Raw genomic sequence first — 18,095 nt, forward strand, 5'->3', positions numbered from 1 at the left:
CCATTTCCAGCTTTTTTCTATGTATGTGGCACCAACGAATCAAACCAGGGTCTTTGTGCATGCTATGTGAGCATTTTACCAATAGGCCATGCTTACAGCCAAACTGACATTATTTTTCACAAGGTCTTGATAAGGTCAGCAACAAAAGGCAGCTGCTGCGTTTGGCACCATGATGTAAATATGTACTGAAAATTTCTGAAGTATTTAGGATATGTATTAGTTCACCAATGGTACAATAAAACTAAGTATATAGTACATGGCTTAGCCAAAGTACCTGTCCAAGTGACTTTTATCATCGACTTAAAGAGAATCTTTGCTTGTTTACCTGGATATAGTCTACAGGATTTTTTCCTTCTCCTTCTTCAGAAACAAGGGCTTTGCCTTGCTCCCTCAAATAGGAACTCATACATTCACACATTGTCTTCAAACCATTTGGCACACGACTAAATAACTTGTACATGCAAGCAAGGTCTGCAATCACAAAGAAAAAACAAATTAGCTAAACTTAAAGTGATAAAGATTCTATTATTACTATCCAATGACTACATGACTACTGAAATAAGCAATGTGAAAATTTAGGCTATATGTCTCTTTTATTAAAAGTAGATTTAATATTCCTAAAATCTGCCTAAAAAAACAGAAGAACGGCAGAGACATTTATTTTAAATAACTCATAAAAGTACAAATTAGGCTGGGAGTTTGGCTTAGTGGTAGAATGCTTGCCTAGCATGCATGGGTTCGATTCCTCAGTACCACATGCTTAGAAAATAGCCCAAAGGTGCTGAGGCTCAAGTGGTAGAGCTTTAGCCTTGAGAAAGTCCAAGGACAGTGCTCAGGCCTGAACTTAGGACTGGGGAAAAAAAAAAAAAGTACAAATTTTAAAGCATTAGAAGCTCAGTATTTTTCTAGGGTATTGATCAATTACCTAAATCATTTTCAGGAAAGAAAGTAAATAGCTATTATAAAAAAAGATGGACTGGGAATGTGGCTTGGTGGTAGCCTATTCCTCAGTGTCACATACACAGAAAAAGCCAGAAGTGGCACTGTGGCTCAAGTGGGAGAGCCCTAATCTTGAGCAAAAGCAGCTCAGAGACAGTGCCCAGGCCCCAAGTTCAAGAACCAGGTCTGGAGAGGAAAAAAAAAAAAAAGAGAGAGAGAGAGAGAGAGAAACAGGAAAAACAACAGCAAAAACACGAAAAAGATGAATTTAAGAGAACTTCAGATGAATGAAGTAGGGAAAAAGTTCAAGATTGAAATTTATTCATGTATAAGGATATAAAGTTTTAGCATTAAATCCTATCAACACAATCAGTAACAACTTAATAATAAATATCACAATTTCTAGAAAACATTCATAATCAACTTTAATTCTAAGAGAATTAAAAAACTGCTGGTAGAAAAGTAGTTATTTTTCAATAGATAACACTTACCTTCTGTCTTTCCATTTTTCAACATATGTACTAGACCAGAGTTCTCCATTTCTACTATAGTCTTCATGTGCTTAGAAATGAGTTCCCTCTCCACCACCTTTACAATGGGCTCTTCAGTTGATTTGTCAAGGCAGTGCATTACCCGTTCTATTTCTTCATTAATTCTAGCTTCTACTTTCTTTATATATACTGAAGCACTGTTTTCTGCTAAAAATTTCTGGCTTTCCATCTGCAATTAAAAAGCATGTTATTAAAAGAACAAAAATAGGGCCAGGAGTATGGCCTAACCTGCAGGAAGCCCTGGTTCGATTTTTCAGCCACACGCGCGCGCGCACACACACACACACACACACACGCCAGAAATGGTGCTGTGGCTCAAGTGGCAGAGCGCTAGCCTTGAGAAAGCCCAAGGGCAGTGTCCAGGCCCCGAATTCATGCCTCAGACTGGACAAACAAAAAGATGTGTTTTCTGGAATTTCTATAGTGTTCATCATATATCAGTATAAATAGCATGACTCATTTTCATGTTACATAATTTCTCACTAAACAAACTCCTATCATAGTCTGCCTTATAGTCCTTAAGCAGTTATTTACCTAAGACTAAATCTGTAAGCAGCATTTTTAAGCCTGGCTAAACATAGCTAAAATATTTCAAACAGAAGTATGTGACTCCAAATGGAAATGGGTATTTTTTAATGTTTTACAGTAAAATTATAATAAGGATTTTGTTTGGCAAAAGTTTTCCTGGCATACTGCTAGTTACCAAGTTCCATTCCCATCATAGTCCCACAATCAAAGGAGGATACATATGAAGTTTTGAAGAAGAATTTTCCCATCAGGATTAATCATATCTTTAACAGAAATCTCACTAGGTTATTCTAATTGATTTTATCCTATTTCATACCAGGACAAATGACTTAAGAATAAGACATACTGATATAAACATTTTCAGTCTTAGCAAATAGTTTTAATTAAAAAAAAATAAACAAATACCTAAGCATTAAGAACTGAACAAAACACTCACATACAATGCCATTAATTACTAAAAACAGTATGTGTAAGTGCTCACACAAATGCAGGCATGCATGCAAATTTTTACCACTGCAGCTATTATAGTAATGTATCAGAACTGAGAAATTTCCAAACTAGCTCCAATTAGGTGATACAGGGGGGAAAAAACCCACTTTGATATAGTAGAAACTAAGTTCACAAAGCAGTCCAAGTGCATAAGTGTGCCCACAAAATTCCTAGTGATTTGGGATAAGGCAGCAGCAGGTCTACCCTTTGCTCCTTCATGGGTAAACTGACACCTGAACTCCATCTTCACATTCATCTAATGGTTCCTATGAATGTTCTACTGATTACTAAGTTAATAGTTCTACATTCTTCTTTTTAACCAGTCCTGGGGCTTGAACTCAGGGCCTGAACACTGTCCTTGGGCTTTCTCAAGGCTAGCTTGAGCCACAGCACCGCTTTTTCTATATATGTGGTACTAAGGAATCAAACCCAAGGATCTGTACGTGTTAGACAAGCACTCTACCACTACTCCATGCTCTCGGCCTTTACATTCATTTCTAAAAATCTTTAACAAAGCTGTCAGGGTAACACTACAAAACTGTGAAAACACTCAGATAGTTGCAGATTTCAAAATGGATTTTGTTTTTCAACACTTTTTGTAAACAGTAGTCAATTATTGTTAATTACATTACTTCATTACAAATTGTTTCTAGTGTAGACAATTTTTTAATTTAGCTAGGACAAGTTATTTATACTTTTTAGTTATTTATCCATAATTCCACCATCATTAAAGGCAAATATGCACTACCAAACTGTACATATCTGCTTATTTTGTGAGGACCAGAGCTACTAAAAATGTACAACTTACTTCATTAGTGATATGTTGCCTATATTATGTAATTTGTAATTAAAAAGGCATTAAGACTATTTCCACGTTTATATGTCTTGCAATACATACTTTTAAAGCAACACAGGTAAGTTCAAATTCTTCAATTTGTTACCAACAAGTTTACTTAATGTGAGAATGTGGAACAGAATGCTTACATGGCTGTTTTTGTACTATCTATTCCAATGGGTTTCAGTCAAGAGGCTCAAATTATGAATTCGTAACTAATTAAATTTATTTACAGTGTCACTAATTACCTGGAAAAATTCTGCAGACATTTCCAAAAAAGGAGCCTCAAAATCTTCTTCATAGACTGATCTTCCTTCAAGACCTAAGATCATTAACATCTGGCAAGCATTTCTTATTGCGCCCCTGTTAAAAGAAGTTAAGCACATGATAATAAAAGTACATTAGTACATTACAGACTCAAAAGAAGATTTAAAAATGTGAAAGTGGATACACATACCTTTAGGACACCAAAATTTTTATCAGTGACCTATCTTCCGGTAGTCTATGATTTAAAGTTTTGTTTTTTTTTAAAACTGAAAACCAGATTTTGACAGTATAGTTATTTATCAAGTGTCTTATCCCATTGTAACTCACAAACTTTGAAGAAAATATATTAAGATGTCTAAATGTATTGTTTTGTTTTTGGTGCCAATCCCAGGGCTTGAACTAAGGGCCTGGTACTGTCCTTCAGCATTTTGCTCAAGTGCTCTATTACTGGAGCCACAGCTCTAGTTCCAGCTTTTCAGTGTTTAATTAGAGTTAACAAGTCTCACAAGCTGGGCACAGTGGCTCATGCCTATAATCTTAGCTACTCAGGAAGCTGAGATCTGAGGATCTTGGTTCAAAGCCAGCCTGAGCACAAAAGTCCATGAGACTCTTATCACCAATAAATCACCAGAAAAACAGGAGTGGTGCTTTGGCTCAAGGCGTAGGGTGGTAGCCTTGAGCTGAAGAGCTCAGGGATAGTGCCCAGGCCCCGAGTTCATCTCCTATGACAGACCAAAAAAAAAAAAAGTCTCACAGACTTTGCCCACCCAGGTCAGCTTCAAACCACAACACTCAGATCTCAGCCTCCTGAGTATCTAGCAGGCATGTACTTTCCACTAATTAAAAACAAACAAAAAAAACCAAACAGAGCTAGCAGTGACATCCAGGAGTCATTATGTTGAAAAGAAACTATATTACTTGTGTGTGGGTAGGGAAATAGGAGGGAAAATTGGAACAAAGCCAGGAAAAGGAGGGACATTGTCCAAAAAAAATGTACTTACCTGCCTTATATAACTAGAACCCCTTAATACCTCACTTTTATAACAATAAAATTAAAACAAAACACAGAGAGGTTGTTTATCAAAGCAGGAAGAAGGTAGACAGATAACCTAGGCTATGCTTCCAGCTACTATTGAGCAATCTAAGTTTTTATACTGAATGGCCTTTTGGGGATCCTAATCAAAAGCACTAATGCTAAAATACAGCAACACCGTATATGTTTCCAGCTAACTCTTGGTCTGAAAACAGAGAATTCAATAAGGCGATCTATGTTTCAAACCTCTTCCTAAGCAATATTGGGAAAAAAAAAAAACAACTACATTGCAATTGTATCAGGAAAAGTCACTAAATGTAACTATTGGGAATAACAGCTCTTAGGCATTTTAGACTAGGTTTTTGTTCAAGGTAAGGAGACATCCAGAGAAGTCACTAACACAAGGAATAAAAATGTTACTACACAGCAAAAAGAAAAGATACAAAATGTCAACATGGCTATTATGTTTCGACAAATCTGATACATAAAAGATGACATGAGTAAATTCTAGGTAACTGTTAAGGATGAAAGAACATTCTGAACATTTTTACTAGTGCTTAACACCGAAGCTTTGTATTTTAATAAATCTATGACAGTGACTCTATTTTAAAGAAATAACAGCTATTAAGGAAAGAATCCCAATAAAGACAAGTGATATACCTGTCTACGACTTCTCCTTTTCGCTCTCTAGCAATCATATCCAATAGAGTTTGTCGAAGATGGTCTCTAATACACCCATAACGCACAACTTGATCTCGAAAAATAATTAATCCCAAATTGTAGACATTCTCCACATTATTTTGTTGTACATATACACGGTCCTGCAGTTAAAACAAATGAATATAAACCTGAGTAGAACCTTTAAGACACAAAAGTCATTATTGGTACCTCCAACAATAAAAAGTAAATAAAACATTATTTAAAAAACAATCTTTTCTCTGGTGAAAAACACTTCAAATTACCTTAAGCTTTGTGGAATTTTGTAGTACTCCCAAGTTAAAATTACATCTACCTTCTTAAAGCTTATTATACTTCAAAGGTTCTTTTAACTCTACATGAAGGCCACATCCTTAAAGCAAAAGGCGAATGAAATAGATCCATAGGACTTAGTTGACTGCCACTAGTAAATAGTGTAAGGCTCTAATAAATCAGAACCACAGTCCTTAAAAATCAACATGATTATACAGAAAATAGATAATCTAGAATTATTTGTTGCATAGTGTATCATTTGACATCCTTATTTGCATCAAAACAAGGGAAAAAAACTAATTTCAATGCAGGGAAGGCTTATTAATTCCTTTCTGTTCTTAACAAGGATCTTTATGAGCATTGCAGCAATCTGCCAATATGTACCAGAAAGTTTGTGCTTGCTTACCCCAAATACACTAGAAAGACAACCTGTAAGCGTTCACTAGAGTCTTGGAGGCGTGTACAATGAAAAAAGTTGCTATTTGGACTTTCTAAAAAACTGTATTGGATGTAAAGCAACAGAATGAACATGAACAGAGCTATTAACAGAAGGATGTTATTGATCAACCTTCCAGTTAATTAAATTTTCTTTATGCAGCCTTCACTTAACACAGCATCAGTCCTCCAATCATCTCTTTCCACGCATCTTACATAAGACACACATCTACAAGTCAAAGGAAAAGCCTCTTTTGTTAGCAACTTCAGCGCTCTTGTTTCTAAGTTCTGTATAATCTCATCATAAGCTTTTTCATGAACCAACTCTGAAATCAAATATAGTGAGTTCAAATTCTTCATTGATGCGTTTTCTATTATTTCCAACCTTAACACCTTAAATTCCAAGTTTGTCTCTTTGTTTTGATGGTTCTTACTTTTTCCTAACCTCTTCTTTTCTTTTTCACTTCTGGACCTGGGACTTCAAGTCTGGACCAGGGTGCTGTTCTTGAGCTTCTTTTGCTTAAGGCTAGCATTCTACCACTTGAGCTGCAGCACCCCACCAGCTTTTTTAAAGTAGTTTATTGGAGATAGAGTCTCATGGGCTTTTCTGCCTTGGCTGGCTTTGAACCTCAATTTTCAGATCTCAGCCTCCTGAGTAGCTAGGATTACAGGCCTGAGCCAGTGGTGCTAGGCTGAATGTCTTAGTTATTGCTGAACCTCCTACTGTCTTGTGATCTTCAGTTCCAACCCTTCCTGCCTGCCACCTTGACTCTGTCTTTTCAGCAAAAATCAGGTTTATGCAATAAGAACCGTCATAAACCTCATAATCCAAAAAGTAGCAAACACACTCTTAATTATAAAATGGCTGTTTAATTAACTACTTTTCTGAAAGTAAATTTCTGTGGCACAATAAAGCACGCACACACACACACACACACACAAGAATCCTTTTTACCGGATGCCATCAAAAGCAGTATCTGGTTGGTTAACTAGAAACAGGTAAATTATCACATGGATGTATAACCCCTCCCTCCCCAAACACAATTTGAAAGATACAAATGTTTACTCTAATACCAATACAATCTGCGAAAGGGGTGCTAGGGTTAGAAACCAGGGCCTCACATATCACTTACAACTGCATTAACATCCCCAAATTCTGAGGTGTAAACTTTCTTTGAACATGAATCCTATGATTTAAAAACTCCTTCCTACATGTACATGTAACATTAAAAAAACTTGCTTAACATTCCTCGTTTCAGTTTCATTAAGATATAGCATGAACTAGAGAAATGTTTGAAGTAATATAAAATACAAATGTAAATTCCTTCTGTTTTTTTTTTTAATTTCTTCATTGCTGTATTTTTGTTTTATTTTTTGCCCATCCTGAGACTTGAATCCAGGGCCTGAGCTCTGTCCCTGGGCTTTCCTCAAGACTAGCATTCTACCACCTATGACTTTCAGCTTTTTCTATGTATATGGTGCCAACAAATCGAACCTGGGTCTCTCTACCAAGCACTCTATACCACTAGGCCAGGAGTTTGGCCCTCATTGTTGTTTTCAATCACTCACGACTCATTCAAATCAAGATGAGCAGTAACAACACCAAAGGAATTCCATTTTCAAGCCACTTTAATGTATATAAAACCAAGAACTTGCATAAACAAATTTGAAAAAACACAACCAAGTTTCAGTAAGCACACAAATCTCAACTAGATTTACATAGTATAAGTTTTCACTACAAAGCAGTCTAACAACAGTAAAAGAACTTCTATCAGTCTGGATGATTTATAGGTAGAAAAGTTCTGGTAGTTAACACAAGTTTTTTTTGTTGTTGTTGTTTGGTCATTGTGGGCCCTGAACTCTGGGCTTGCCCACTGCCTCTGAGTTCTTCAATCAAAGCTACCCTCCTGCCCCTTGAGCCACAGTGCCACTTCTGGTTTTCTGGTGATTGAAGATAAGAGTCTCCATAGAGTTTTGTGCTGAGGCTGGCTATGAACTGTGATCCCCAGCTCTCAGCCTCCTGAGAAAGTGGGATTATAGCTGTGAGCCACCAATTCTGCATGCAAGTTCTGTATGTTTCAACTAGAAACAAGTCTAGGAGACATACAGCCAATTTTGAAGAAAGGAAAATATATATGTACATAGTTTAACATACACCTAAGATATTATCTTTTTTTTTTAAAGAAATTGAGTATTTTCCTTTAGATTAAGATAATGAAGTAACTAGGTCAGGTTTTACTGCTTATTTTGGTGAAATGACTACCAAGAATTACAGAACAAATGCAATCTTCAAAGGGAGGGCTTTATTAATATTTTAATGCTTATTTTTAATACTGCTTTACTGGGGGAGTTGAACTCAGGGCCTCACACTTGTTAGGAAGGTGCTCCATCATTTGAGCCATATCTCAGCCCTATTTTCATATAGAATCAGTCTCCCACGTTTGGTCAATCCAGCCTTGACAGAGATCACCTTTGTTATATTTTCTACACAGATGAGATTACAGGTATGGACCAACTACTGATTTTAAGGGTCTCACAGACTTTTTGTCCTCAAGCCTCAATTTTCCCCCGTTCAACTTAGCTGGAATTATAGGCATGAATACATCTGGCCACTTAGTTTTCATAAAACTCAATTATGTTCCATAAAACCATTCAGCTTATAATTTACAGTAAATAAGTGTAGTTGTGCAATCATACCTATAATCCAGTTTTATAGTATATCCACCATTCAAAACCTGAGACAGTAAATAGCCATTTACATTCCTGGAACCACGACTTTCTGTCTATTCCTCTGGACATTTATAAAACTATCATATGATACATAATCTTTGTGTCTCTGATCCCATTCACAAAGCTCTGTTTACAAAGCTTGTTAATGCTGCTATCCTGTTTGTTACAGTGCTAAACAGTATTCCACTACATGTATAAACCATATTTTGGCTACTCTATTCATCAGCTGGTGAACATTTTGGTTTGTTTGTCTTCTTCCCTCCTATTTCTCCCCACCTCTGTTTGTCTACTAAATCTGTACCTTTTTGATGACATGCTTTCATTTTCCTTGGTGAGTTATGGCAGTGGAATTACTGGGCCTGGTAGAAATTACCAAGCTGTTTACTAAAGTGAATATTTCGGTGACAGCAAGATTTTGGATATGGGAATTACAATAATGCTAAGAACATTGAATTATGGATTTTTCATATGATCCTAGGCTGCCAGCTCCACTGTTAACTACTACTAGATTTTGAATAAGTCATTTATTCATTCTGGCCCTCAGTAAAACAAAAGTTAGCAAAAATAATCTTTAAGTTTTTAATGATTTCTTTAGACCAAAACTCATGTGGATAGGGTTAAGACATTTTCACCACTACCACCACCACTTCCTTTTGTACTTATGTCTTCACTGGCCTGAGTATTCACATTCTGAATCAGTGTGCAGCTCTCACAGAAGGTGACTGAGTACCTGACTACCTACAATGTTTGATATCTCAAGCCTTGTGGCAAAAAGGCAGGGAAGGATTGGATACAGTAAGGGTAGGGGGAGGGGGAATATAGAAAGCCAGGAATGATAACACAAGCAGACCAATGTAACAGCAATACACACAATATGTTGGAAATAGCCCAAAACTATAACCTGGAGGAGTGAGGAGGTAGGAAAGTGGGAGAAAAACATGGGAGGAACTAAGAACATCCAACAAGAAAATGTACTCACTACCTTAAGTATGTACCTGTAATCCCTTTGTATATCACCCTGACAATAAAATTTTTAAAAAAAACCACAGGCAGAAGGTGTAGACAAAATATAGAACACTTAAAGCTATGGGAAAAGGAAAACACAGATACTTTAGTATAACAGCCAACCCATTTAGCTTCCGATTTGACACTGCATTTAAATATGTACAACTAGAGTATGAGGAACAAAGAGAATTGTGTAAATTTGATCAAGGTATACTGTAGGCATGCATGGAACTATCACAAGGAAATCCCCCTGTAACATATGCTTATGAAAAAAAGAACTCTGAATAAGGTAACAGGAAAATACTTCAAATTACAGTTATAAACAATATTTCAAACATAATTACCAAGTAAAATTGAGGCTATAATAACAGTAATTCCAGTGCTCATGTGTACATGTTAAACAGTATTGTAGGCACACTTTTGCAATAAACTTGTGGTAACATATTGAAATATTTGCTGACTGAGCATTTAGTCTTTCAACAGTATTTTAATAACAAATTTTCTTAAGAGCACCCCTTTGAAATATTGTTGATTATATACAATGCAGTATTATTTACTGTAGCTCAAGTCACTTAAAATCACTGAGAATTTTACTTTTTCCATGTTTTTTTCTTCTTAAGAACTCAGCACTGCAAAACCTCTTACTACCTAGTAATAGATGGACAAGACTACTAAAATGGACAAGATTAAGAAATTTTCCAAAATACCAAAATTCGTTAAAGAATAACTTTAAACTATTTTAATCGGGCCAGGAACATGATCTAGTGTTAAGAGTACTTGCCTAGTATGCACAATGCCCTGGGTTTGACTCCTCAGTATCACAATACATAGAAAAAGCTAAAGTGGTGCTGTGGCTCAAGCAGTAGAGTGCTAGCCTTGCAAAAGTCCAAGGACAGTGCCCAGGCCCTGGGTTCAAGTCCCAAGAATGGCAAAAATAAATAAAATATTTTAATCACAGTCTTAAACCAATATGTGATTTTGTCTGAGCCCAACAACCACTTATCTACTGCAGGTTGCTATTTTAAAGCCAAAGTACAGACATTTTTGATATGTTTTGAAAGACCTATCTGAAAGCCTAATGAGTCAAACACTATACTTAGTTAAACACATTGAAAATCAAGACTTCAAGTTGGGCAAGAACCTCCACAAACTAGATCGGCCCAATCTTGGAACAACAAGATGGAACCAGTCATGGGATGGGTACTACATCATGTCGTCATTTTATGAAGGTGGGTAGAACTAGGACTCTAAACATGATTTCACTGCCAAGATAGCTTGACAAAGTCAACTTACAAATACTTCATCTGTAATATAATTCTATCGCACATTATTCTAATCTTGGAAAAAAAATCATTTCTGTAAGAACAATTGCCCTAACGGCTTCAAAGGCTGGACAAAAAAAAAAAAAAAAGAAAGACAGCCAGCCAGGTAATGCTGGCTTACACCTGTAATCCTAGCTACTCAGGAGGCTGAGATCTAGGACTGTAGTTCAAAGCCAGACTGGCAGCAAAGTTCTTAAGACTCATCTCCAATTTAGAGCCCCATCCTGAGTCAGAAGAGTGCCGAGACAGAGTTCAAGCATCAGGACTACAACAATAACAAGAGACCCTTAACATGACCTTTATGTAACTGTGGGACCAGTGTCTATATAGGATTTCAGGTCCCTGCATCCCTAATAGATGAGAACTCTATAAAGCATAGTGATTGACACCATCTTAGCAAAGACATGTCATTTCATTCTAACAGCTGTGAAACACAAATATATCTAAAACATTAACTGATACATAAATAAACTGCATGCAAAAGTATGCTCAGAGATGCAGAGATGCAGTTCTTAAAGTAAACTTATGTAGAGTCAAAAAAAAATGTCTCTGTAAGTGGCTCAAACAGCCCAAGTGTTGCACTAAAATAAAAAATAATGTTTAGAAAAAACTTAAAAGTCTTTCATTATCACTGTTTCCTAATGTGCTTCATTTTGGACAAAGCTTGCTCAACTTAAAAACAGGAGTTTAGGGAGCAAATTTTAAAGCTAATCTTTGGGTCTCACTCAACTATAAATATTCAGTGGTTCTTTGGTTTAATCTTAAAGTTTGAAGGAAATCTTTAGAAAATGTCTGGTTTATTAAAGTCCAATAGTTTTCTACTTTCGATAATACAATATTAGTATTAGTATCATGCATCTGCACCTCACTGGCCAGTTCTATTTATGGCCAATGATACCTGTTCATTGAAGTAAAGTTAAATTGTTATGGAATATTGTAAAAGACGGCTTATTATTTCTTGTTACCATAGTATGCATCAAATTGTGTTCTATTTTTTTTTGCAATAGGAAAAGAGAAACATGACAGTTAAAAAAAACTCTTACAAGTGTTAGTATTCTGATTGTGTAAACTACAGCTAAATTCTGAGATGCTAAACTTGCAGTTAAAAACAAAACAAAGATGCAAATCTATTCCAAGCCTGTGAGGCATGTTTGAGCCTGCCTTAGTGAGCTTAATCACTAAGCAATCTTTTCTATTTTAAAGTAATAAAGTGCTTTCTGTGTTCATTTTCTAAGTTATGAAATACACAGTGACAATGTGAAGGCAGGAAAAGAAAACAGTCTATTTAATATCAAAATTTATACTGCAGAATTAAGAGAAAAAGTCTTATTCTATTAGTTTTTATAAAACCGAATAGTGCCTATATTTTTAAAGAGCACCAATAAGGTAATGAAATAACCAACTGTACAGAAAACATAGTAGACCTGATATAGAACAGTATACAATAGTTTATGACATGCCCCCTCCAAAAAACCCCCAAAAACCCCAGAAACAAAAAACCACCCTTGTATGAAGACTTACACAGGACTCGAGCTCAGTCAGCTTCCACCACTATAAACTGGGCTCAGTAGTTCTGCCTCAGATTTGGAGCTTTCTCAGTGCTCTGAAGGATTTTAATAAAAACAATGTACTAATTGTTAGGGAAAAAAACTACTAAAATAATTTCCACTGAACAAATGTCTATCATGTCTACCAAGTCACAAGACAATAAAACTCTTACACATGCCAAAGTTGTACAAACTGCACATTAAAAACTGCTATTTTAGCTGCACAGGGTGACTCATGGAGTTAAAAGAGTCTCACAAGCCGGGTGCAGTGGCTCATGCCTGTAATCCTAGCTGCTCAGGAAGCTAAGATCTGAGGATCTTGGTTCAAAGCCAGCCTGGGCACCAAAGTCCATGAGACTCTTATCTCCAATTAATCACCAGAAAACTGGAAGTGGCACTGTGGCTCAAGGTACAGGGCAGTAGCCTTGAGCTGAAGAGCTCAGGGACAACAACCAAGCCCAGAGTTCAAGCCACATGATAGACCAAAAATAACTCAAAACAATGCTTAAATAGCTTAAATTTTTTTAAAAAAAGCCAAAAGATCAGATAAGACAAATGCAAAAAAATAAGACAGGGAATTTGAGCCCAATCTAATGTAATTGCATTAAATAAAAATGAACTATCCAGGTGCTTGGTGGCTCACAAGCCTGTACTTGCTACTCAGGAGGATGAGAGCACCCGAGGATCCTTTTTCGAAGCTAGCCCAGGCAGAAAAGCCCATAAGGTACTTAGCTCCAATTAGACACCAAAAAAGCTGGAAGTGGAGCTGTGGCTCAAGTAGTCAAAGACTAGCCTTGAGCAAAGAAGCTCAGCGATAACTCTCAGGCTCTGAGTTCAAGCTCCCGGTCTCTGTCTTTGTCCATCTCTCTCACCCACATTAAAAAAAACAAAAAAACAAAACAATAAAACAACTCCCAAAACAAGACAAAAAAGAATTAAATGCTTTGATTTAAAAAAAAAGAGTCTTAAAGTGTATTACTGTATTTTCCAAGTGAACATAATTTAAGATATAAAAAAAATGGGAAGAAAATTTTATTGCAAAAACATTAACAAAAAGGTTAATATACTTTTAGGTTACACAGACTTTTACTGAAAACCAATAGTTGTCTATAAAAATGAAAGTCAACAGAACATTAAACAATCATTAAGTTAGTATTTACTTTCTAACAAAACCACAAAACCCATAAATTAAGAGCAACAAACCTAAAATTCAGTCGAGAAATAAGTCCAGAAAAAACCCTCCTCCAAAAAAAGTGGAGAATAAAAGGATGTAAAAAAAACCTCATTAAGCGGGGTGCCAGTCGTTCATGCCTGTAATCCTGGCTGAAATCTGAGGACCCTGGTTCAAAGAGAGCCTGCACAGAAAAGTCCTCATGAGATTCTTACCTCCAACTAACCACTCAAAATGAGAAGTGAGGCTGTGGTTCAATGCGGTAGGGTGCTAGTCTTGAGCAAAAAGAACTCAGGACAGAACCCAGATACCGAGTTCTAGCCCCACAACCAGAAAAAGGAAGAAGGGGAGGAAAACAAAACAACCTTGTTAATAAATCTGACCAAACTGGTATTTATATAATTTTTACTCAATTCGAAGTTAAAAACCTATCTTAAGCCCAGATGATTCATGTCTATAATCCTAGCTATTTAGGAAGGTGAATCATGAAGAACTGTGATTTGAGGCCAGCCCAGACAGAAAAGTTTCTTAGGTTCCACCTCCCATCCTCTGATTTAAAAACAAAACAAAACAAAAAAGTGAAAAGCTGGACTAAACACATACACGTAGCCTAAGTGGTTAAGTCCCAAGTTTGAACTCCTGCACAACAATAAATAACTTAAAAACTGCTACTCAAAGACATCATTAAATAAAAGATAATACCTTGAAAATCCGTATCTGACTAAACTTTATCCAGAATTAAGAAATGCAAACCAATGGTTAAGAAAAAGACAAATTCACTTAAGGGAAAAAAAAGAATGAGCAAAAGAATTTGTGTACTGCTATGCTATATATAAGTCTATCCACATGCAAGCTGAAGATTTTGATAAAACACTGACAGATTATCAAATGGACAGAATGAGTACAAGGATATCTAAGATTTTCTAAGTACTTCAATAATGGTTTCAAATAACTTCTGATGAAACCAGAACTTCCACATTAGAAAACTGCTCAATGAAAGAGCAAAACAGTGCTGGTATATAACACATACTGAGTAAATACTTGCTAAGTTCAGCTTCACAGAAAAAGAAGAGATATTACTTTGGCTCAAACAGAATCTGAGGACTGAAGTTCAAATCTAGACTGAGTAGGAAAGTCCATGAGCCTCTTACCTCTAATTAACCATAGACAAAACAAAACAAAACAAAACAAAACAAAACAAAACCACCACCACCAACAACAAAAACCCAAAAGCTGAAGCAGAGCTGTGGCTCAAGTGATAGAGCACTAGTTTTGAGTAAAAAGCTCAAGGACAGTGCCCAGACCCTAAGTTTAAGCTCCAGTACAGACACATAAAACAAAAGAAAAAAACATAAGGCTTGGATCTATCTACTTTGTTTATATAGCAACAATACAGTGTCTCAATCCTCAATGGTTTATCTTTCTAACTTAAATTTCTTTGTCCACACAATGAAGATTATGCCACTAAAAGGTCAAGAATATAAAGCATTAGCAAAGTGATATAACTAATAAAAAGATAAGATGTTGTTATATACTCAGAGGAGTACTTTTACTTTTCAAATAACTTTTATTGCTTTCCTAAACTATTGCTTTAAAATTACAACTACACATATGAGAACTAGATGAATTAATGTTACGTGCTTAAAACATTGGTGGGTCAGAATTCTAACTTCCAGAAAGGTAGGAAGTAGAGTTTTGGTCCAGTAAATAATTTCACAGGTAAGTAAAACAGTCTTAACCAGAAAGGTTAAAGCACTTAAGCATAATAATGCCAAAGAAGTCTCTTATTCATCACTTTTTCTACTTCAAACTTCTCATATGTATTGGCAGTAGTCTGATCTATGTGTCTTTTGTTCCAACAACTGTTCTAATCTGGGAATGGTGGCTCATGCTTCTAATTCCAGCTACTGGAGAAATAAAAATTGTGTCTAAAGTTGTTGAGAACCCCATCTAAATCAACAACCTGGGAGCAATAGTCAACTCAGACACACAGAATATAGGAATATCAGGAATCTAAAACTGTCCTCAGCAAAAAATTAAAAGCCTATCTGCAAAAAAAGTAAAAGGGTTGGAGGCATGGCTCAAACAATAGAGCACCTGCCTAGCAAGTGCTAGATCTTACCCCAGTACTGTGGGTACTCTAGACCAGGACACATGACACATGTGTTAAAACCTTAGCACTCTTGGATGGCAGAGATAAATAGTTCAAGGTCAGCTTGTACTACAAAGCCAGACCTCAAAAAAAAAATGTGTTATATCACTTACTCCATGCTGAGCAATATCAGATCTGAACACTTGTCCTCCAAAACCTAATGTGAAGGATTGCTAAGCCCTCACCACACACCAAAAACTACTTCCAAAGAGACATGGCTTAAGGTATTCATGGTACTATTATTTCAAACAGGAGCTGAAAATATTAATAAGTACAAATAACAAAATGAATACAATTATGCACCGAAGTATACATGAGCAATGCAGAATTAAAAACCCAATCATCTCTAAGTTCTCATCATATCGTCAGACCTTGAAGGGATGACAAATCATCCTTGACAGGTGAACCAACTGCATAGTGTCCTCAGTTCTGTTTCTTACTGTGCAGTATCTTTGGTAACTGCGGTATTCTTACTAATGAGCAATTTCACCTAATTCCTTGCAGATGCCAAATTTTCAACTCCCATGCCACCAAAATCCATTCATATAACATGAGCAAATCTTAAATCTCATCACTACATAACCTCAGATAATTCTGGCACTGACGTTCATCTTTTTCTTCCATTTTTTGTTATCTTTAAATAAGACTCCCTCTATTTTTACTGAAGCTCTAAATCTACTAATTTTGACTTCTTCAACATTTCAGTTGTGATCTCCATCCCCTATATTGGAAATCCTACTGCTATAAGGCTGCCAATTATCCTGTAAACAAGTACAGATTTTGCTGATTGGATCCACTATTCAAAATTTATGAGAGACACCTACATTATTATACCCTCACATCAACAGAATCCATATATTTCTACCTAGTTCATACTGTTGCATAGTGAGTATCCTAAATGGTTCCCTGTTATTAGTTTCCTATTGCTGCTATAAAATCTATTAAAAACTGTAATAAATTCAGTGGCTTATTTACCCTTTTTAATTCTAAAATGAAAAGGCTAAAATCAGTGTCAGTAAACTCTAGTCAAGATTCTGATTCCTTGTGAAGCCTGAAAGAAATCTATCTTTTCTCTTTTCAGTTTCTATGGCCATTTGTATTACTTGGTTAGAAGAGGTTCCTTCTCCATCTTCTTAGGACACCTTTCCAATTTCTATGTCTGTCATGACTTAACTTTAACCTTTCTAATTCCTCCTGAGCCCTACCTGTGAAGACAACTGGGATAACATTGAAGTAGGAAAATAGTGGAGGACATCTCATCATGTGATTCTTAGGCACATCTGTAAAGTTTCTTTTGTCATAAGGAACATTTCCAGGTTCCAGAAATTTGTCAGACATATTGGAAGACAGGCATTATTCATTCAGCTTGTAACACTCTGCAAGCTCTCAATAACCTATATGATCTGTCTCCGTAAACTTACAGTCTCATTTTCTATTTTAGATGAAGGATACTAAGCACCAAAAGGAATTCTGGAGCTTGCCTCTACTTTTCCTCCTTATCAATCTTTGATGACTTACCAAACGGCTTAAACAAGTAGTGACTCATCCTTTCCAGGTTACTCTCAATACATTTAAACTTGTCTCTTAAAATTTTAGAACTTGATACTACTCTACCTATATTGTAAAAATTCAAGTATAAAATATATCTTTAAATTTTACCATAAAAAGTTTTATGTACAAAATTTTTATTTTCTAAGATTTCATTTACATAGGCTGAGGATAGCTCTTGCAAAGGAAATGTTTATTTAAGAAACAGAATCAAAACCCCTTCTACACTGAATATATCACCTGAGTAAATCTGACAGGAAATCATTGCTTCAAGATGCTTAACAAGTAAAAATGAGACTCAACTACCTCTACTTACCATATACATTAAGATGTCTCGAATCATCACCATAGCTGTTTGATGATCATTCCAAGCTTGATTTAGTGTTTGAAGAAAGTTGTTATTCAATGAATTTAGTACATCTTCTCGTACCTATTAATAAAACAGCTCATTAGTTTACACAATTGCATTAACACACAAACACTCATATGTATTTGCTTAATTTTACATCAAAAGCATACAGAAATATTTTAAGCTACCAAATGTGCACAGTCCAGACTTCTCTTTTGCAATCTC

General features: G+C 35.8%; 1 protein-coding gene across 3 annotated transcripts in view; it reads right to left on the reverse strand.

Moving 5' to 3' along the window:
* Cul3 (cullin 3) overlaps positions 1-18,095 on the reverse strand; it is an 83,396-nt gene that overhangs the window by 21,368 nt on the left and 43,933 nt on the right. For all 3 annotated transcript variants that reach the window (XM_090354912.1, XM_090354911.1, XM_090354913.1), the window contains 5 exons: positions 17,838-17,951; positions 5,303-5,463; positions 3,591-3,705; positions 1,431-1,659; positions 326-471 (listed from right to left, as the gene is read on the reverse strand). In XM_090354912.1, coding sequence (XP_090211038.1) covers positions 326-471; positions 1,431-1,659; positions 3,591-3,705; positions 5,303-5,463; positions 17,838-17,951 — 765 coding nt within the window. The remainder of the gene's footprint in view (positions 1-325; positions 472-1,430; positions 1,660-3,590; positions 3,706-5,302; positions 5,464-17,837; positions 17,952-18,095) is intronic.

Source organism: Megascapheus bottae, chromosome 21, assembly GCF_031878675.1.
Source record: "Megascapheus bottae isolate mThoBot1 chromosome 21, mThoBot2.hap1, whole genome shotgun sequence".
Lineage (NCBI taxonomy): Eukaryota > Metazoa > Chordata > Mammalia > Rodentia > Geomyidae > Megascapheus > Megascapheus bottae.